Source organism: Cydia fagiglandana, chromosome 14, assembly GCF_963556715.1.
Source record: "Cydia fagiglandana chromosome 14, ilCydFagi1.1, whole genome shotgun sequence".
Lineage (NCBI taxonomy): Eukaryota > Metazoa > Arthropoda > Insecta > Lepidoptera > Tortricidae > Cydia > Cydia fagiglandana.
In genome coordinates this window covers 14676159-14698294 of record NC_085945.1, presented here as the reverse complement: position 1 = coordinate 14698294, position 22136 = coordinate 14676159, and the positions used below count along the sequence as shown (strand labels likewise).

General features: G+C 38.6%; 1 protein-coding gene across 1 annotated transcript in view; it reads right to left on the bottom strand.

Moving 5' to 3' along the window:
* LOC134670924 (carbonic anhydrase-related protein 10) overlaps window positions 1–22136 on the bottom strand; it is a 59269-nt gene that overhangs the window by 2225 nt on the left and 34908 nt on the right. Inside the window, exons 4-9 of the mRNA XM_063528757.1 lie at window positions 21368–21504; window positions 10693–10884; window positions 8627–8722; window positions 8106–8172; window positions 7079–7233; window positions 6302–6439 (exon numbers count right to left, since the gene is read on the bottom strand). Coding sequence (XP_063384827.1) covers window positions 6302–6439; window positions 7079–7233; window positions 8106–8172; window positions 8627–8722; window positions 10693–10884; window positions 21368–21504 — 785 coding nt within the window. The remainder of the gene's footprint in view (window positions 1–6301; window positions 6440–7078; window positions 7234–8105; window positions 8173–8626; window positions 8723–10692; window positions 10885–21367; window positions 21505–22136) is intronic.

The window sequence follows — 22136 nt, the reverse complement described above, 5'->3', positions numbered from 1 at the left end:
TTCGCTGTGCGAGAAAGCTGCCCGCGCGAGGGTCACCCGTTGCCTCCCTCAACCTTTTCCCAAGCTCCTTAAGGAGCATATGTGCGCCAATATTATTATGTAATTTCAACAATTAGTACATTACTTAAACGCTGTCAACGAGTGGGCCTCGATTCTAATGTTTTTTTAGTCAATAGGTATAGTGGAAGTTTTATTAAGGGTTTACCAGAATACGACTATAAGTTAAGCATACAAATGTAAATACTTGTCTCCCAATTTGTGCCGCTGTGGCTTTAGCTGTTAAGGTACAATTGTCAACTTAAATAATAAACAATAAACAATACAAGTTATCTGCGACGGTAGCGCGGTCGCATTTTATCACTTGTCACCATGCCTGTCACTTTCGAATAAGTATGTAAGTGCGAAAGTGACGGGCATCGCTGTAGTCAATTACGCAAAATAAGAAACTAATAAAATAAAATCTAACATTTAAATCTCCTAACGTTTTTAGTCATTACGGTAAATAAAGCCTGTAGCTAGTTCGATAATAAATTGCGCATATGCGCAATGCGACGGTTACCAAGTCGCACGTTTAAATGACGTCATATGCATTCTCTCCTACCACACTCCACCTGCAAAACCCTATCTCACATCCCCGCTTAATCTAATTTAAACTTTAATCAGCTTGCGCTTAGGTCGTTTTTACTGTAACTAGTTTGATGGACATAGGATTTTTTGAGAGGTTTTGATGGGAATAGTTTGAATCGTTCAATTAAGTGTGGAACCTGGTTTAGCCAATATATATTGGCTGATAGAATAGCCACAAGCAATTTGGTATTATCTGTTGCAGTATTTGAGGGTAAGATGTGGTTAGTGATTTGACGCGTTATATTTCACTTCTTTATAGTGTAGAGCAGAATTATGTATTCTGTATTACTGTGAAATTTTACTTTTATGCTCCGACGAAGAGATGACCGAGATGGCGTAAGGCGGTGGGCGCAGTAACGTTGCAATACGTCCTTCGAAGTCACGCTGCGATATTCTCAATATTCCTACTGGTATTTAAATGTTAAGTTATCTTTTTACTTATGAGTCTATTCTATTACTAAGAAAGGTAAAGGATCCGGCATGGCTCAGAACGGGTTTTAGTTTCTTAAGTTTTATACATACAGGGTCATTTTTGGACCGTTAGCCATATTGTGCGAGGTGATTAGGTAGGCCATACTGAACAAGTTTTTCTAACTATGCGACCAACTCCGAAATCACAAAAATTTTCTTGGCAACACAATGTTTGTTTTGTATGGGAAGGCCATTTCTTTTTTTGGGATTTCGGGGTTGGTCCCATAGAAAAAGTTGTTCAGTATGACTTACCTAATCACTTCGCACAATATGGCTAAAGGTTCAAAATGATATGTAAAATGTAAGTATTAGATAATTAAATAAAATTTATAAATAAAAAAGAAAGGTAAACATTGTGCAAAAGGTTAAGATAGTTTTTTTTTAAACATTTTAAAGATACATTGAGATTTTTTTTCAGCAAGCTAACTTTGCAAAAATTGCATGGATTCTCCATCTATCGCGCCTTTTTAAAATCTGCCACTTTATGCTACTATAAAAGCTGGCTTGCCATATAGTTACCAAACTCAAGCAAGCATATTGTTTTCCTTACTCTATAGTTGCCATTATAGATGCAGACTATACCGGCCAGACTACAGATGTAGTGCACCGGACTTCCGCCTATAAATCGCCGGGGATACCCCAGCTAAGACGAGCTTGTTCGACTCACGGCGTAAATATAATTTACACCCGATGTTAATTAATTCTGCAGTGCTGCGGTTGTGGCTTGAGGGGTGGTAGCTTTAGGTTATTGACTATAGGGCTTTGACCTTGATAAATTGTTTATAGCTGGCAAAAATCGGTATAGTCTTGGGTCGTCCCAGTTCTTAAATTAGTCCTATTCTGCTTTCCTCACTCATTCTACATTGAAAGCCACCGACGATTGTGACGAATGTAGAATGGGTGACGAAAGCAGAATAGGACTAATTTATGAACTTGACGAAAAACGAATGGGACGACCCAAGACGATACCCAAAAATCGCTGAAATCGAACTCTTACTTATAGTTCTATTTTAATGGACTGTTCGTTCGAAGCTCGTTCGCTCAATTTCGGAGAATATTTGTGGTGAGACTTAAGAGCTCATGTAAAAGCGGTCCAGGTCCGGGCCGATGCGTCCCGCACTTCATTTTCTATGGACGATCGGTGACCACGTGATGACTTTAATATAAAATGAAGTACCGGATCCGGACCGTTCTAACGTGAGTTATTCGATAAGATCGTCTGTTATTTAACCTCTTCTTACTGTATTATTTGTATTGCTTTCTGTAATGAGGTGTGCAATAAAGAGTATTTATATTGTATTGTATTGTTATTCTTTATCTATATATATAAATGCAAGTGTCCTGACTGACTGATTCATCAACGCAGAGCCGAAACTACAAAAGATAGAAAGTTGAAATTTTCACATTAGATTACATTTATAAAGTGTGCAAGAGATAAGAAGCGATTTTGAGAAATTCAACCCTTAAGGGGGTTAAAAAGGGGATGAAGGTTTGTATGGGGTTCAAGTTTTATTTTAAGCTAGGAATTTGAAACTTCGTAAAAAGATATATTATTAAAATACAAGAAAACTAAATTCAGCGTTTTTGAAAATTCATCCCCTAAGGTGGTGAAAAAGGGGTTGAAAGTTTGTATGGATATAAAATTTTTTTTCGAACGCGGGACTTGAATCTTTGTATTTGGGGATATTATTAGAAGACAGGAAAAGTAATTTCAGCGTTTTGTAAAATTCATCCCCTAACAGGGTTAAAAAGGAGTTGAAAGTTTGAATCCACCACAAATGCTTTGAAACTTCTTAGAAAGGCGTAATAGCCGATTACAAAAAAAGTAATTGCAACGTTTTTGGAAATTCTACCCCTAAGGGGGTTAAAAGGGGGATGAAAGTTCGTGTTGGGGTGCAAATTTTATTTTAAGCTAGGAAGTTGAAAGGTATTAAATTAAATTACAAGAAAACTATTTATTTATTATTTATTTTAATCTTTATTGCACAATATATGAAGGTACAAATGGCGGACTTAATGCCTTAAGGCATTCTCTACCAGTCAACCAATCTAATTTCAGCGTTTTTGAAAATTCATCCCCTAACGTGGTGCAAAAGGAGTTGAAAGTTTGTATGAATATCAAACATTTTTTTTTCAAGTTCAAGCTAGGAACTTCAAACTTGGTAAAAGGGCATTAACATTACCTATATATTAAAAGTTTGTATTATAAAGTTTGCATCGATGAAAATTATAGTTACTTACTCAAGATGTAAAATGTTCAAGATTAAGAGTCCACGCGGACGAAGTCGCGGGCAACAGCTAGTTTCGTATATAAAAAAACTTTAAAAACGTTGCGTAGCGGGGGGCAGTTCATACAAGTAACTAAATGTTAAATAAATATTATCTACAGTGTGCTCGCAGTGTAAGCTGCGATATGTTCAGTTTAACAGTAACACCCCCATGAGTTATAGCATCGCTTAGTACACTGTTACAGAGTTCGATTGTACACCGCCGCCGTGCGGTATTAAACAAAAGGCCTACCGCGAACCACGTCCGACGGATTGCCTCTCTGTCGCACTTGTATATTCGTACGTAAGTGTGACAGGGAGGCAACACCTCGAACGCGGTTCGCGGTAGGCCCTCAGGCCTTGCCTCGGGTCGGACCAACACATGCCGATATTATCTTCTGGCTTGTATTGTGTCTAGGCGCACTTGGATAGTGAGGTAGGGCATTCGTTTATGGGGCTCTAAAATCTTGAAATTGATATGATTGATGTTTATTTGTTTATATTATAAGTTTACTACTTACGCTAGCACACTTATTGTTTATTTACAAAATATATACCTACCTAAGAATTACAGTCAACAAAAACCAACTATCAGTAAACAATAAACTTAAAAGTACTTAATTCAGATATTAACTTCCAAAGAACAGTTAAATACAACTTTTAGCTCTATGAGCTGTAGACCTCGCGAGCATGACTTAAAAGTCTTAAAACTCAACAAATGTAATAGCTCCGCTATTTTAAAAAGTTTTTAGAATTTAGAATTACCATGCGCTTTATATTTTTTGAATACAAAAGTCAAAGAAGCTTGTCCATTCAGTTGTAAAAGTAACGTTGATAAAATTTTCCTAATTCCTTTATCTTAATTCCAGTCTTTAGGGAATAAAACGGAGAAGCATCTAGTCTGTAACACAGGCGACTGAACTTATCCAAGGACTGTCTTGGAACTAGAAGCAGTAAATAAACTGTAATAGAAACTCAGACTAATGGCGTCCGTGGAGATGTCATGCGAATTATTTGGCAGTCTCTAGTCTTCTATAGTTTAGTCTTTAATTTCAGGACATATCATCGTTGACATTCCATAGTAAATATCAATATCTACCTTTTAACCGCTGTAGACTGATATATAAGACAAACAAAATCGGGCTCATTTCGCTGCGGTATGATAATTAAGACAAAACTTCGTGTAACTTCGTACCGCCGGCGACACGAGCAGGCTCGATGAAAAATTCTATGGCGATTAAAAGGTAAAAGGGTGGGATTATTTAATTTATGATACGGATTTTCACATAAAGATCACCTCATTTAGATTTATGTAATAGTTATCTGTACAAAATCACTAAGTGCATTATTATGACAGTGAATTGTTACAATCAAGTAACTTTTGGAAAAGTGACACGACAGCACTAATAAACGCTAGTCTACATGTATTTATAACTTTTACATACACATTTTCCTAATATCGTCATACAGTTTCCGTAGAAAAAGAAATGGTTAATATTCCTATCACTACATCTTATAAAACAACGTCCCACCACCGCGTCTGTCTGTCTGCATGTTCGCAATAAACGCCAAAACTACTAAACGGATTTTCATGCGGTTTTCACCTATCAATATAGTGATTCTTGAAGGTTTAACTGTATAATTTGTTAAGGTTTACTCATACAAAGGCGGGAGCTGGCCACTATAGTTCGTTTTTTTTAGCATTAGAAAGAACTTGCAAGAAGGTAAGCGATCTTGACATGTCTTTTAATTGAAAAACGCTTTTTAAAAATCAAAAACTATTACTTATGAAAGCAGAAGAATATAAATGATCGTATTAGATTTATAAATGTTACATATTTGCCGTAACTTATTTTTAAAATGTGTTTTTCAATTAAAAGACACATCAAGATTGTTTACCTTATTTCTAATGCTAAAAAAACGAACTATAGTTTAAGGGGCCCACTGATTAACAGTCCGCCGGACGGTATCGGCCTGTCAGTTTTTCGGAACTGTCAAAATATTGTTCTAACTGACAGGCCGATACCGTCCGGCGGACTGTTAATCAGTGAGCCCCTTTTGTATAAAACAAATATTTTTTGTATAAGACTCCATGCAACTATAGTTCCAAGTGCAGCACAATCTCTGTCTAGTTCTTGTTCACACGTTCTAAACAGCTCATTTGCGTTTGATAAACCGTGCTGTTTTTGCTATCACAGCCCGTTTTATTGCTCACTGCAGTTGCGGTTGATATCTCGTTTTTATTGTTCGCAGAAAAATGTGGATACCGCTGGGTGCTTTAAGCAGTTTTCTTGTAGTCTTTGGCTATTTTTACTGTTAAATTAATTTATTTTATATATTTACATAATCTTCGAAATTATTGATTTATTTATTAGATGACGGGCGACAGAGAGGTATGGAAGAAAGACATGCTGCGCCGACCACAAGTGAATGGGACAAGGGCAAGAGAATGATGATGATATATTAATGACATGGTACAACGATATGCTTAATGCTGTACCTACTATTGGAGAAGTTGGAGAACGGAACGAACCCACCAACTAAGAAATTTAACTTAAGATCATGACCTCCTCCTTCTTCTTCCTCGCGTTGTCCCGGCATTTCGCCACGGCTCATGAGAGCCTGGGGTCCGCTTGACAACTAATCCCATGATTTGACGTAGGTACTTTTAACTTAATATCATGACCATCGGTTGAAAATCCCGGGCGAAGGATTTTTTTTCACTAATATTAAATTAAGGCACTAACGCGCTGCTTTCTCCCCTTCATTGCCAAGACATTTGTTTGTCCATGCTGCCTGGGCTGTCGCTTCCAAGTGGAAATTAATATAATTAAAAGTCACTTTTGGAGGTGTAATTGTAGGTAATCATCCTGTTGATGTGAAAGGCTAGTGTTGACATCTTTTGGCTAGTGTGGTAATGATAAAAGACGATTTACCTGAGAGCCTTGCTTGTTGAAGTTGATGTTAGTCCGGACGGTGCGGTGGTGCAGTGGCTGAGTGGGACGTGCATTATTCCCTAGTGGAGCTTTTGGAGATATGTCCGAGCCTTGCATCAGGCGACGGAGGGCGTACATCTGTGAGATTGTTACCAAATTATCATCTAATTCTAGTACAACACAAGTAAGGGTTAACTGGTTAAATCTGGAGTTACCAGTACAATAGTGAATATTACGCAAAACTCTGCATAGGGGGCGCCACTACAACTATCCATCAATCTGGGGGTCTACCGCAAAATAAGAAAATCGAAATTTCGTTAATCACTCTTGCAAATTTGAGCGATAAAGAGGCAGAGCGATTTTCGTGTTTCTCGGTAGGCTCTTGTTAACAAATCGCTTTGATGAATTAATGTCATATTGTATTGTCTGTGAAAAGCTGTCAAAAAACAGTTTAAGGCACAGTATAGGTTACTCTATGGTTTACTAGCTAGATTAGTGCTGCACTCTGGCGGCAGAATATTGCAGTAATAACCTTATTAACCCGGTGTAACGGTAAACTCCGAGCTGACCCTGGATGGTGCAAGTCGCCCTAGACTAAGAAAGGTAAGGAAATAAATTTCTGGAAGTTCAAAAACATGTTAGCAAACGTGAGTGTTTAGTAAATAATAATTGGTGATGATGGTGATGCTCAATGGAAACTAGAGATCAGAGAAAGAGACAGAGAGAGGAAGGGAGAGAGAGAGAGAGAGAGAGAGACAGATAGAGAGAGTATATTACCTCTTGCTTGGAGATATAAATGGGCTTGTTAAAGATGATCCACACAGCGGTCTCCCAGCAGCCGGGGTGCGTAGTCGACCCCTCGTAGGTGAGATACTGCTGAGTGTTGGGAAGCAACGAGCTTAGCGGCAGATGCTTGATAGAAACCGAGCTACCTGTTATGTTAAAATTGGTTAAAGTAAGGACACTAAGGACTAACAGTAAAACTCTTTAGGTACAGAACAATTCGTTAAGGTTGACTGAACATTGGACTTTAGATCTTTATAATAAGAGCTACAAATCACCTAATAGTTTTGACGATTGTACCTAAACTTGGAAAAACTTTGTACATTTTCTATTAAATATTAAAGGACGTTAACAGTAGATAAACGTGCTATATGATCACCTGGGGGGTATCTAATAAGTGAGTATTTGAGAAAGTAAGACATAGGTATTATATCATATGCTGAGTGATACATTAGGTGGTTTTAGTGGGCATTGTGGTAGTACCAAGCATGTCTCACTCCGCGATTTCGTCGCTTTGCTACAGGTAGCTAAAAGTACATCCGTTCGGGCCCAATTTTGGGGTTTGCCATAAGCCGCACGTGGCGCTGTCGCCACCTAGCAGCCATATCTGTGCTGATCGTAACAAACGCGTTTTGTTAGAGAGTGAGTCTTCTGTACTTAGTACTATTATTTATTCTGTGGTAGTACACACCTACGGTGATTTTAAGTACCTAACTAATTTAAAAGATCGACTGATATGGATTTAAAATGCAATTAATAAAGTTTTATAAAGTGAAAAAGATATTTACTTTTCATCATAATTTTCAGTCTTGTACAAGAGTTTCCATAAAACTTAGAAATCCGTTAAAAGTGGATAAATTTACTGTCTCGGGTGAGGCTAGAACTCGCGACTCTGGATCACTAGCCCATTGCTCTGCCAACTAAGCTACCGAGAACTGAGCTAAAAATTTTGTTAATTCAATTTAGACACTTATCGTGCCATCTAGAGTAATTTTAGATAATTAGAAGCTAGAATACTTACCTCTGTAATTGACTCTGTTGAAAGCACTAGTTATTAACCTGAGCTCTTTATTAGTCGGTTCACCGATCTGGAACAAATATGCAACTATGAGAATAGTTCTCAGACTTTGGACAACTATCCAGTTTAGCCTGTAAAGTGGGGACTAATATACTGAAACTACTAGAGGATCTTTAATTTCAAGTAAGCATACTGAAATATAAAATGTACGTTTTATTTAGATCCCTCTTGATCTAATCGATGAATTCAATGTATGCAGACTATGCAGGTACTTTATGAAAACAGACTATTATTTGATTTCTCTAACATAAGCTGATAAAATAAAGATAAAAATACTCAATGTTATAAATATACAGTACAAATTTTTTACATCACGTTTTAAAAAAGTTTCAACAACATCCATTCAGCATGGAGCTGTGCATCACCCATTGCTCGTGAAAATGGAGAGCCAAAAACAAAATACATTACCATCCTAAAAAAACGTTGGCAACATAGATTACATAGAAAGTAGAAAGGTTACTTACTTGAACCATGAGCGAGATGCCCACGATGCCCTGCGACTTGTGTTGCGCCTCGGACATGTTGTGGTACAACTCCTTGTTGAAGCCGTATAGCTGGATCTGTATCAAATAGTAGAGGAAAGTCATTAATTACATGTATCATTACATGTACAGTAATATATATTTGATCATTTGGTTGGGATGGTTTTGGCCCTTTAACCATTTGACATTCCTTTCTAGTCATTCGATTTCGAAACGTAATTCTTATAGTAGAGATGCGTTTTTGTTTTAAGTATGATGGCAAAATATGTTGCCTCTACGGACTAACGGGTTAAAGTTGTCAAAAAGCTTGTTTTTTTTACTAGACTGTGCAAGTCAAAAGAAGACAGAATTTTATAAAATCATAGAAATAACTATCGTTTTTACATGTAAAAAAAAATTAAACTGTTTATTTTTAAAAAATAATTAACATTCCATTAGCTTAGAACTAATCTTACATTTTTAAGATTATCAGAATCGATGTGTGTTAGTAAACCTTGAAATGTTGTACCTCAAGTTAAGTAGGCATTACTTCTTAAACGTTTTTTCTGGCATAAATATGTAGGTATGTGTAAGTAAGATACTATTTCTAACATAATAACTTGAAATTAAACAAATGTTCGATTTATAAAAAAAACTCGCATGTATCTTTACAATGAACAATTTCTATCATAGAAAACTCGCATTTAAAATTTCACAATCGAGGCACTTAAAAATGAAACTCTTTCATTTGCAATTAGCACAAAAGTTGGAACCGGGGGCCCAGAAGTTGAACAAACGGATCGCGATAACGGCGATGGGGTAAAACTTGGACGTGTTAATTTGCTAAAAGTTGGCTTTAACGATTTTAAGGTCCAGTAATCTTATTAGGAAATTGAATTCATTGGGAAATTCTTTTAGAATATTTTAAACGTCTTTGTAGCTTAGCTAGGGTTGCCAGATAGATTTGGCCGGATTCTCCCGATTTTTAGCATGTGTTCCCGATTCCCAACAAAGTGAAAACTGTACCTACCGAAAAACAGCTTCACGTTATAAAACTATAATTTCAAGTTCCGAACTGTCGTCGAGCGAGCGAACGACCGACCCGCGTCGAGCCGCTCGCTGCCGCGAATTTTTCTTTGTATATGCTCACCGCTGGGCGAGTAACTATAAATATCGCCGTGTCTCTTTTATTTACACGGGAGTGCTTATCTTTTGTTCGTGTTTATAGCCGATAGCTCATAGCTTACTAGCTCGCGGTGGGACCAGTGCCATATTCAAGATCTCAAAGAATTTATACTATTTTTAAATAAAAACGTCTATGGGCAGAGCAACTGACGTAGTGCCAATAATGTAAAATATCGTTGTTTTTACTTTAATTTAATTTGACTGTTTTTTTTCCCGACTTAAGTCCCAAAATCCCGAAAAATGGATATTTTTTCCCGATAATAGCGCCTTTCGATCTGGCAACCCTAAGCTTAGCAGAAGTACTGAGCGAACTGTGTGTCTTTAGTTAAGTATTCATTTAGACGCCTAACGAGTTTTTATATATGTCAACATTCTCAACACATACGCAAAAAAAATATCGTATCATGACAAGTACAAAACCATAACAACCATTTGCAAAATCCTTAAATGTGAAAAGCGTGACCAGCCATTCTAGATCATCAATGTCTTTTTTTAGGGTTCCGTACCCAAAGGGTAAAACGGGACCCGATTACTAAGACTTCGCTGTCCGTCCGTCCGTCCATCTGTCCGTCTGTCTGTCACCAGGCTGTATCTCACGAACCGTGATAGACAGTTGAAATTTTCACAGATGATGTATTTCTGTTGCCGCTATAACAACAAATACTAAAAACAGAATAAAACAAAGATTTGAGTGGGGCTCCCATACAACAAACGTGATTTTTGACCAAAGTTAAGCAACGTCGGGCGTGGCCAGTACTTGGATGGGTGACCGTTTTCTTTTTGCATTTTTGTCCGTTTTTTTTTTGCTTTATGGTACGGAACCCTTCGTGCGCAAGTCCGACTCGCACTTGCCCGGTTTTTTACAAAGTAGGTTTTTTACCTACCTCTCCAGGAAATGTATGGTGGTCAATTTGGTGCTCCGAGCCCCGGTTATCCTCCAGTCCATAGTGGAAGTATATTTCCTCGAACTGGTAGCGGTAGGAGAGCGGCCCTCCGCTAATGTTGACCTGATGTTTTGAGTCCTTCTCCACTCGGAACACGAGGGACTGGCCAGTGTTTTGGAGGACCCCGCTGACCTGGTAAAACAGATATTAATTTAATTTTAAAAGGTTCCTGAAGAAAGGCCAGGTCAAGAGCACCCTAAACCGGCGATCGTGTATGAGGAATATTATGAATGTGAAGGAAGCGAAAGAGGTATGTCAGGATCGTAGCAAGTGGAAATCCGTGGTATCTACCTACCCCTCCGGGAAATAGGCGTGATTATATGTATGTATGTATGTTAAAAGGTTCATCGGAACATATACAATACCTACTCATTAGTATTTTTGAGCAGTTATAAAAACTCAACCTATCAGATTAAATTACGAATTTGAGATTAAGATAGAAAAGTAATAAGAACTCATTCTGTCATAGACAGGGAAGAAATAGTTATTTACGATACAAGTGCGAAAAATAGGAAATTCTCAACGAGTGGCGTATTTTAAAATAAGATCGAAGGGAGTGTTTTGAATTAGGTACCTATTCGCACGTTTATCGTGCGTTTTACAGTAGGTACATATGGCCCTTTAAATTTTCGACGTAGTTACGTAATGTGCTTATTATAGCACTGGTGTCATAATGTAGCACCAGATGTACTTACTGTAAAATATGTAAAGGGACAGATGTCATTTCTATCTCATATATAATCTGTTACGCGTAATAATTTTATAACCATATTGCGTTATAAGTGGCTTTCCAGATATAATTTTGCCCCGAAACAATGCACAAAGTCATTAGCGTTGAAAATCACTATCGCTGTTGAAGTGCCCGTCCCAAGCATTAATCACACTAGATTAAAATAAGCCCCTAAATGTAATCAACTCGAAAACTAATTCAAATAGCCATTAAATCCGCGTTGAATTTTAAAAGCCACATTCGCGGGTAACTTTAATTTGGTTCTGTTATGAATGATAACAGCCATTGGCCTCACAAAGAGTAGTGGACTGAAATAGGCCAACGCGGATATAGATTAGGAAACCACAATTTGCATTGACATGTTGTGTATTGCTTAACCCAGGCATTTTTATATAGTTCACAAAGTTCCGTTGTAGTTTCGACAGGTTCTTTTCCTGTTCTGTTCGTCTTATGGTAACATTCCGTTTCTAACCGCAGCTGCACTACTGATACTGAACGCGTCGCTGTCATTGTCAATTTCCATAGTAAAATTGTCAGTAGTGCAGCTGTCGTTGGAAATGGAATGTTACCCTTAAACTCAATCCAAGATACATTCAGAGATTTCTTGGCCTAAACAAAACTTTGAGAATCCCGTCATACCCGTAAAGGTGACATTCCATTTCCAACTGCAGCTGCAATACTGTTCATTTTACTATGGAAATTGACAATGACAGCGACGCGTTTCCATAGTAAAATGAACAGTATTGCAGCTGCAGTTGGAAATGGAATGTCACTCTAATACGCGTTAGTGGATACTCTGACGTCACGTCACGGAAAATTATAACAAAATAACATCATTATGATGTCCAAATGTATAGTTTGTCAAAGGACTGTCTCATTTAAATCATCATCATCATCATCTCAGCCATAAGACGTCCACTGCTGAACGTAGGCCTCCCCCTTGGACCTCCATACATGCCGGTTGGTAGCGCCTCGCATCCACGTCTTCCGGCGACCTTAACAAGGTTTCGACCCCATCCATTTCAATCATTGACAGAGAGAATCATACCTACTATCTTTGTCTTACACTAGTACTAGCGCCCAAAAAAAAGGATGAGTATAGTTTTCCTGGTTCTTACTGACTGACAAATTTGACCAACTATAAGTTTGGATTGGCCTCACGGTTATAATAGCGTAAGTCGCGCACTGACAGTCGAGGCGAACGCACGTGCGTATACGAGGCTGCTACTCAATTGATGCCCCGCTGCGTGCGGGGCTGCGTGAGGCAGCGCCAGGTCTATGTGCATCGCGTGTGCCGCGTATTGTTGCGGTTCTGTGCGAGATTTTTGTTAAAAGTGTAAGATGGAGGTCGATAAGGATTGTAAAGCGAGCGATAAGCTACCTATGAGAAGAATTGAGGCAAACAATGCCCCAATAAGTGCCAAAAATGGACAAGACGTAGTGCAGTGCTACTATTGTGATAATTCATCTGAAGAATCAAACTTTTATGACTGGATTGGCGATCAATCTATGTGTAAAAACCACAAATGTGTATGTGGACAAGTTAGTGCTGTGAAAATATTTATTCATAGCGAATTGGAAAGAACCTCGGACGGCTCCGTAGTATTGAAAACTAGGTATGTACACTACCTAACCAATATAAATAAACTTAAACAAGGCAAGGGTCCTCTGTGTGAGTGCTCAGGACCATTATTTGTGCAAGTAATTCCACAAAATGAATTCATTATTCGCGAGAGAATAACATGTACCTATTGTAAAAAACTGAGCCGCGTCGAATTCAGATGCGACAGCATAAAACCTATGGCGAAAAATCTAGTTGAGGGACCATGGACATCATCAGCTAGAGTTAAAAATGCAAAACAGAAATTATCTGAAGAAAATCTGAAAAAATATAATGATTCTAGAGGTATTACTAAGACGGTAACCATGGAAACCAATATGACAACAAAGGATGCTATACTGCCTAGCAATAGGATTGCGCACAAAAACAAAACGCAATCAAAGACTTATAAAAATACTGGATTGAGCACTATACCGAAGGCTAATTTAGAAACGAGTAACCCTTTCTCTATACTGCCGTTGACGGAAGATGAACACGATTACGAATTAGACGATACTATCTCAGTCCTGAGTGATAATGGAGCGGTCAAGCGACGCCGTGTTCGAAAACCTCGTATGTTACCTCTGGCTAGTCCTGTAACTAACCTACCTAAAGATGATCCGTGGAGTAACAATGTGCCTACCGCAGCTCCACCGAAAATGACTGAGCCTGTTCAAACTACTGATAAGGAAAAAAGCACGAAACGTTACCCTCCCTTTGTGTGTGAATATGAGGACTGGATCACTGATAAGAATGAGTGGAAGTCAGCGAATGAAATGGCTCGAAGTACCAACTGTGAAATACGAGCAGACCCAAGGAGTAAGAAAATTACGTATTTTCCGAAAAACAGAGAAGCATATCAGGCGATAGACTCTAAGCTGCAGGAAAACCCAATTAAATATAATTATTACTCGCACGGCTGCAAGGACGATCGCCGCCCAGCAAAGAAACTTGTAGCCAAGGGCATCCATGCAGATGGCTATACAGAGGATGAGATCAAAGCAGATATTCTTACAAGATACGGCCTTAAATTAGAAAGAGTAATTGTTATGAAAAATTCGACTTTAATTCTCATTTTTCCCGGGGAGACTGACATGAGGGTGGCTCGAGACATAAAGTATATCTTATGTCAACGGGCAACATTAGAAAAATATAAAGTTCGAGATACAGCGGTAACTCAGTGCAAAAGGTGCTGGCAATTTGGCCATGTACAATCTCACTGCCGTAGACCTCAACAACCAGAGTCTATAGAACAACAAGAAAATGGAGAAGTTTGGCATGTTTGCTATAACTGTCACGAAATCGGGCATACAGCTAGACAAGCAAAATGCCCATTGTTTCAGCTAGAAGTCCAAAAACAAAAGGACAGGCGTCAGGCATTCGCTAAAAATATCCAACAGACGAAACAGCAACCACGTAAACGTGATTATGTAAACAATTCTAAGGTTATAAAGAATGGCGCTAGTTACGTAGCAGTCACAGCAGGAATAACAAACAACCCTGATACCATGAGTAAATCTGGCGAAAAGGAAGAAAGTAAAGTCAATACTTCATCTGATTTACTCTCCAAGGCTAAAGATCTCATGAAGAGTTTACAAGCAAAGGGATATCCCGCAGAAACGATTCTTGATTTTGTGTTGGAACTCATTAATGGATAAGTTGCCCAACGTGCTTCGAAAAAGAAAACAGTGCTTGAGAATTGTGCACTGTAATATTCAAGGCCTTCGAAACAAATATATTGAACTTAAACAGTTGGCGCTAAAACATAAACCGGATATTTTAATATTAAATGAGTGTAAAATTGACTTCACTAAAAGCAAATATAATATACTGGGTTTCAATAAGATCTATGATGCCAGGGCAGCTCATCTTGTTACGGCTATGTATATAAAACAAGGTCTTCGCTGGAATCTTACTACAGTAATCCCAGGAGTGGAAGACGTAGACAGGTGTATAGAGGGTGTGGCCATTAGGTTGGAAACATTAAATGGCGGTATAATTATACGTGGTCTGTATAATCCACATCTACGCTTTAATCAAATCCGAGCAGATTGGGACGCATTACTGGAAGATAACACTACTTCAATTAATGTTGGAGATTTGAATTTAAGGATGCAGGAACTTGGACATACTCAAACACAGGGGGCTGGCAACTTAGTACGACATGCCATTAACAATAGAGAAGCAAAGCTAGTCCATACCAACTTACCATCGCGTCCATGTCACCGAGGAGACGGAATACTCGATGTTGCACTAGTTACACAGGAGGCTATGGAATTAACTTATCGAACTAAACAACTTGATTCTATCTCATCGGATCATTATCCATGGCAATTAGAGGTAGACATAGAAACGTCCGAACATATCCAACTTAGACGAACCATGCGGAATATTACTGAATCTAAAGAGTCTCGAATCAAATTTCAAAGCATTATTGAAGCTAATCTGCCGCTTCCAGAACCAAGTACTGATGCTGAAGCTGACTCATATGTCAATAAAATGGAAGAAATACTGACTGGGGCATTAGATGAAATGGCACCTCTGCGAGAGACAAACCGGAAAGAAGAACTACCGATGAACATCCAGTATATGATACTACATCGCAACCGCAGTAAACTAAAAGCAAAAAATGCACCACCAGGACATATTTTACGTCGTATATACAATACTGCTAAAAACATTCTGAAAAGAGCACTACAAGAATATCGAGAGCTTCAATGGAATACCGTCATTGAAAGCCCCGTTGATAACTTCTCTAAAATGTGGAAAATTCAACGCTCACTTAAAGTTAAGCCACAGCGTCTTCCTGACCTGCCAGGAATGTTGACAGAAGAAGATACAGTTAACACGTTGGTCGATACAGCAGTTGTTAAGGAAGCGAATATAGATAATGATCACAAGAACTCTGAAATATTTACACCATACCAACCACTACCGCGTACTGACGTGGAGGAGGTAGTACGAGCTCTTCGCCTCTTCAAAAACAAGAAAGCGCCAGGTCCTGATCAATTAAGGGCAGATGCATTGAAACTTGCTGGTCCAGCGTACCATAACGGCTTGGCATGCATTATAAACTATACTTTACACACGGGCTATTATCCAAAGAGATGGAAGCTAGGTGACTGTATTTTTCTGCATAAACCGGGCAAGTCCCATACCGAGGCTGCTTCGTATCGTCCGATTACGTTACTAAGTATCATGGGTAAACTCTGTGAGAGGATCATGTACAGGCGAATTCTGTCTGAAGTTAATCGACTAGAACTCGTTCCAGAATATCAACATGGTTTCACAAAAAATAAAGGAACGGGTACCCAAATCTTACGGACTGGCAAAGTCATTACCGACGCTCTGGCTCAGGGAAACAGCGTAGCCATGGTCTCGACTGATCTTAGTAAAGCGTTTGATTCGATTAATCACGCGGGGCTAAGTAAGAAACTGTTTGAGGCTGGAATGGCAAATAATGTAATAAAATTAATTGAGAATTACCTTTCTGGCCGAGAAGTGCGTGGTAAACTTCGCACGTTGTACGGAAGAACAATACCAGTTCCGCATGGGGTTCCACAAGGCTCCATTCTGGGACCAATCTTATTTAATCTATATGTGAGCGATATACCCAAGAATAACATAGCTGGCTTAACGTTATCACAGTATGCTGATGATTTATGTATTCTCAATGAAGCTTGTCGTCCAGATACTGCATCGCGACGTGCAGCATGGGCTGCCAAAACGGTGATCAACTATTATAAGGAATGGGGTTTGAAGTGCAACGTCAGTAAAACGGACTGCGCCATGTTTACTAACAAACGAAAATACAGTCGGGCCATACGCCTCCAACATGAGAACTTGCCAATCAAATCGAGTATTAAATATCTTGGAGTACACCTTGACCAAAGATTAGTCATGAAAGAACATGTAAAAAATACAGTTAAAAAGGTTAAACAGGTTCGCGGTATGCTGGCGCCAATTATAGGATGGTATAGTAAAGTCTCGCTGGAAACAAAAATAAAAGTAATAAAAGCGACTCTGTTACCAATAATAGATTATGGCATAGTTCAACTCTATCCTAGGGTGAGTAAATCTAGGTTGACTGAATTAGAGAGACAATACCGCATGGCATTGAAAACAGCTGCTAATTTTCCCCGTAACACGAGTTCAGAAATCATTTGGGAGATGCTTGATGAAGACCCATGGTACATACGTGCTAGAGACCTCCATGAAGACATGCTCCGTAAGTTAAAGGATCAGCAAATTCCGGGTCTTACGCAACCCGGGGACAGATATGATAAGCCGAACCACCATAATCCTATGTTGCCTGGTCTGCGTACTGGTGAAATTGACTATGTGTGTAGACACGAAAGAGGAAAACCACTCTCCAAGCGAATGGCCCCACCTCGTATCCCTGTCATTTAAATGTATACATAGCTTTCGCGTGAGCCAGTTCATGTCTGAACTGAGCCCCATTTACTTTACATTAGATCTTTTAATACCTAAGACATATATGTAAAATAATACTGCTTGCACTTGGCGGGCCATAATTCTGTAACTTAAATTATATAAAATAAAGTTTTATTCTATTCTATTCTATTCTATTCTATTCTATAATAGCGTGCCGTTATGCACGCCTTATCTAGTTCGGTAAGTCATCGTTCGCGTGTCAACGAGCAATACGTCATCCCCACTCAAAGTAACTTTCTGGATTTAATCAAGGTGCGACCATTGATTGATAGGATCCACCGCCCGTGGCGTTATGATCTATAAATACTAGTGACGTCATCGCTATCCGCGTCAATAATGGTCCCGTTTACAAGGCATGATAACTTGCATCCAATATTCGATACATTATTAACTAAAGTTTATTTTTTTTATACGGTAGACTAAAATGATACTTCATAGTATGAACATAAAATGTCATTTCATACTATGAAATGTCATTTTTCTCTACCGAAAAAAAAATAGATTTTACAGCACAATGAATTCTGTCAATCGACCAAATACAGAAATGTAAATCGTATGCATGTTCTAGAACAGTGTAGATAGGGCTTAAGGACTAAAATTATGCTTGTAGATAGGAGACTCTGTCAAGCTACTACTTGTGTAAATATCTGCCCACGCGTTTGGTCTGCGTCACAAAGGAATAATTAGAATAGAATAGAATAGAAAAAGATTTATTTTGCACAATAACATTATACATTAAATTTAAAAGCTAATTAACAAACATACCTACTTATATAGACTGGTAACTTGATAAGTCTGATAAGCAATTAAGCATATTACCATCCTTTGCGCTGTCGGGTAAAAAAAAAGAAACGGGTACCTACACCGTATCACAAACGCAGTCACAGTGAAGTATGCGAAAGATCAGCAAAGCTGAGATCGGGCATAAGATAGAGTCGGACCAAGAAAAGTCTGCAACAACGCATTGCAAGTGTTATTTATACGTCATAATTTCATAGAAGTTTCACGTTTAAAATAACACTTGCACTGCGTGGGCTATCAAATCTGTTGCAGACTTTTCTTGGTCCGAATCTATCTTATGCCCGATCTTCAGCTTTCCTTTGGCCTCGTGCGAGGGCTCCACGATTGGATACTTTTGGCGCTACGCCCCCTACGAGGAACTCTGCATTCGTAAGACCTCTTTGGAGGGCTAAAACCCGTTACTCAATTAAAATCTTTCGTGGTTTAAAAAAAATAGCTAACGTTGTTTCAATTCGTTTCATAAAACGTGTACATAACGTGTGGTCACATACTTTAAAATGCCGAGAGCCGAGATTTACGCATTAATTGCCCAACAGAATACTATCCACGTTCAATCCTTTGGTTAAAATCCTCATTTGGGCACAAATAGATAAATCTGAATAGAGTTGACAAATCTAGCTGCGGTACAAACAACTACCTGATCATTAGTAGACCTTACGTAGTCGTGATAAGGTTTCAATTTGGTCGGTTAATTTGTGTGGTAACGTAAAGCGATAGGACCAATCGGCCGCGGCAGTAATCCCCGCTTTTCACGGATTACCTGCATCCAACATTAGCTACCCGTACTACCGATTAAATACGATTAGAGGTAAAACAGTAGCTAGAATAGATTAGATCGAGTTTTTACTTTTTCAACTATACTGACTGGTTGATTGGTCTTGGGCGAACTTAATGCCTCATGGCATTAAGTTCGCCTTTTGTACACTGAGTTATTTTTTTTGTGCAATAAAATATACAACATACATTTACCTACTTTAATTTCAGAAATGTTATAATAACAGTGTCACATTTATGCTGAACCTCGCACTAGGCAAAGCCTGTCCCGTGGGGGAAATACGGTTTACAGTTTACATCCATGTGTATAAAGCAACGGACTATTAATTTCGTTGATTTTGAACATTGACACGGGAACGATGACCTACTCTCATTAAATTTTTTTCTTACTATTTGTAACAATTTTTCGTTGCCCTGATAACTCACAGTCAACGTAGCCCTGTTTTTCCTAAAGTCACCCCACTTTACTTATGCAAAACCCGTTCGAGGATACATCGTAAGCCGTGCTAATCCAGTGTATGTTGCAAAAACGCCTTCGATATCCAGCCCGATAGCCTATCGCACGCATACATTACCATAGCATTACCTCAGTAATTCACTCTAAATGAATAATTCTGCATGAACTGAGCCGTTACAATATTCATTAGCCGAACATTGCAGGCGATTATGGACTTTAAAGTATTAGAGGTAAAGTTAGGAATGGCGTACGTTTACGTGGTTAGTGTTTTGTTAGAGCTAGATTGGCGGCGCAGTGCTCCTTGCATTTTTTATTGGCAATTTCGTTCTTGTGAGTGAGATTTAGGCTTTGTGTCAGAGTTAATTTATTTGGTTTAGGAGCATCAAGTGCAGAAATGTATGGAGCAGTATGAGATGGACTGGACCGCCATAGCCGAGTTTTTCCCGTCCCTTGTTGGTGTTAAATGTAAATTTCGTGGCAGTCTCGGCTAGAGCATTAGATTAGCTTACTTAGTAAGATACAAAGAACGATTGTGCCAAGCGGCGTCGCCTGAGACAAAAGTGCAAACTCACTGCACTTACTTTTCTCACTAGGCTGATAACTACAAAAGCTAAAAGAGGTAAATTAAAAAAGTGTAAAAACCAAAAATAAAAAAAATCTTTCTTCTAGTTTGGTCATACATATATGGCCTAAGTGTTTCAGTTAACTATACCCACTAGTTATTCGAAATAATTCTACTCCAATGAAATATAAAACACGGTTATTTAACGGCAAATCGTAAAATCCACGTGCCGTTAATGGTTCAAATAAATAAACAGTCTCACATTTAGTGCCCGTATGCACTTTATATCGAGTACGTGTAAGTTTAATGAAAAAGCGGCAATCCCATACGAATCACACAGGGACTTACTTTCTTTCGGTTCAGCCAGAATGGCCGAATCGGAATGCTTTTGATTTATTTAGCTGCAATTTTTTCGAACTTCGCTCTGGTGTTAAAGTAAATTTACGTGCAAACTTGCTTTTGGGAATTCTATGCGTGTTCGATGTTAATAAAAATTCCGTGAAACGGTAGGTTGTGTTGAAGGGCCCTAAAATTTGTTTTTGGAACGCATATTTTTTAAAACCTTGTACTTATATCTTAACCTATTTGGAATCTCAGTCTCACCTTTGTGAATTTTTTTTTCACCACACCAGCTCGGAAAGGCTTACTTTGTACTTCAAAAACTAATAGCAAAGTTGCATTTTATTCACATGTGAGGCAAAGTAATCAAATGCAAATTTTGAGTTGTTTTCTTATGTATGCTGGTAGAATTTACTTTTAAATGATGATTTTGGATGATAAATATTTAATAACATTCATTTGGATTTGATTTTGTTTGATATTTTACATTTAATATTTGCTTCGGGTTGGTGTGGTGAATTTTTTTTTATTACTTATAACTAGCCTGCTAACTAAACTATTAGCCGCGGAAATTGCACACTAATTGACTTTAAAACGTTTTGCTGCCAAATTTTAAAAGCGTCAACACCCCGTCAAATCGAATGCCAATCCAGGCGGTCTAGCATAAGTTGCGTTCTCGCGCGCTAGTCCATACTTGAAGTCGCGCTAGATGTATGGAGTCGCGCGCGAGAACGCAACTCATGCTAGACCGACTGGTGTTGTTTGATAAGAAAGAAAAAACCAGTATATAATCAGTATTTAGCTTGGCACCGACTTCAAACGTTTCAGTTGTTAGCGCATATAAAACGGAATAATATTTTATTTTATCCTTTTTGAAGTCGGTTTTTTTTAACGTACCTTATGTTTGTCGAATTGTATATCCCTCAGCCAGGGGTCGAAGAGGAGCTTATCTGGTTCTATATTGACGGGGCTCTGCCGCCGGCCCTTGTTGCACATGCTCCACTGCGGGTTGATCAGACCCCAGAAGCCGGGACCTGTAGAACGGAAGAGGAAATAAATAAATTACAAGAAGAAAATAAAAAAACAATTTTTTAAAACTTTAAGTAGGTAGGTTAGTCGTTTGACCTTGAGGTCTAATCGAAATTTGACAATGGGTTACGATCGAAACAAGTCTAAATTCTTAAGATCCACTATCGAGTGAACGTCTATTTCTATATCGACAATACAAAATGATGTTACGCTATGACTATAATTGTAAAACAAAAGAAATATGAGGCATTATCTATGAAAAGGGACCTTATTGTCGATGGCGCTTACGCCGCACAGCGTGGCACGGCATTGAATTTATATCGGAGCATCGTTCATAATGGTGTAAGCGCCATCGACAATAAGGTCCCTTTTCATAGATAACGTCACATCTTCTTCTTCCTCGCGTTATCCCGGCATTTCGCCACGGCTCATGAGAGCCTGGGGTCCGCTTGTCAACTAATCCCATGATTTGACGTAGGCAACTAGTTTTTACGAAAGCGACTGCCATCTGACCTTCCAACCCAGAGGGTAAACTAGGCTTTATTGGGACTAGTCCGGTTTCCTCACGATGTTTTCCTTCACCGAAAGGCGACTGGTAAATATCAAATGATATTTCGTACATAAGTTCCGAAAAACT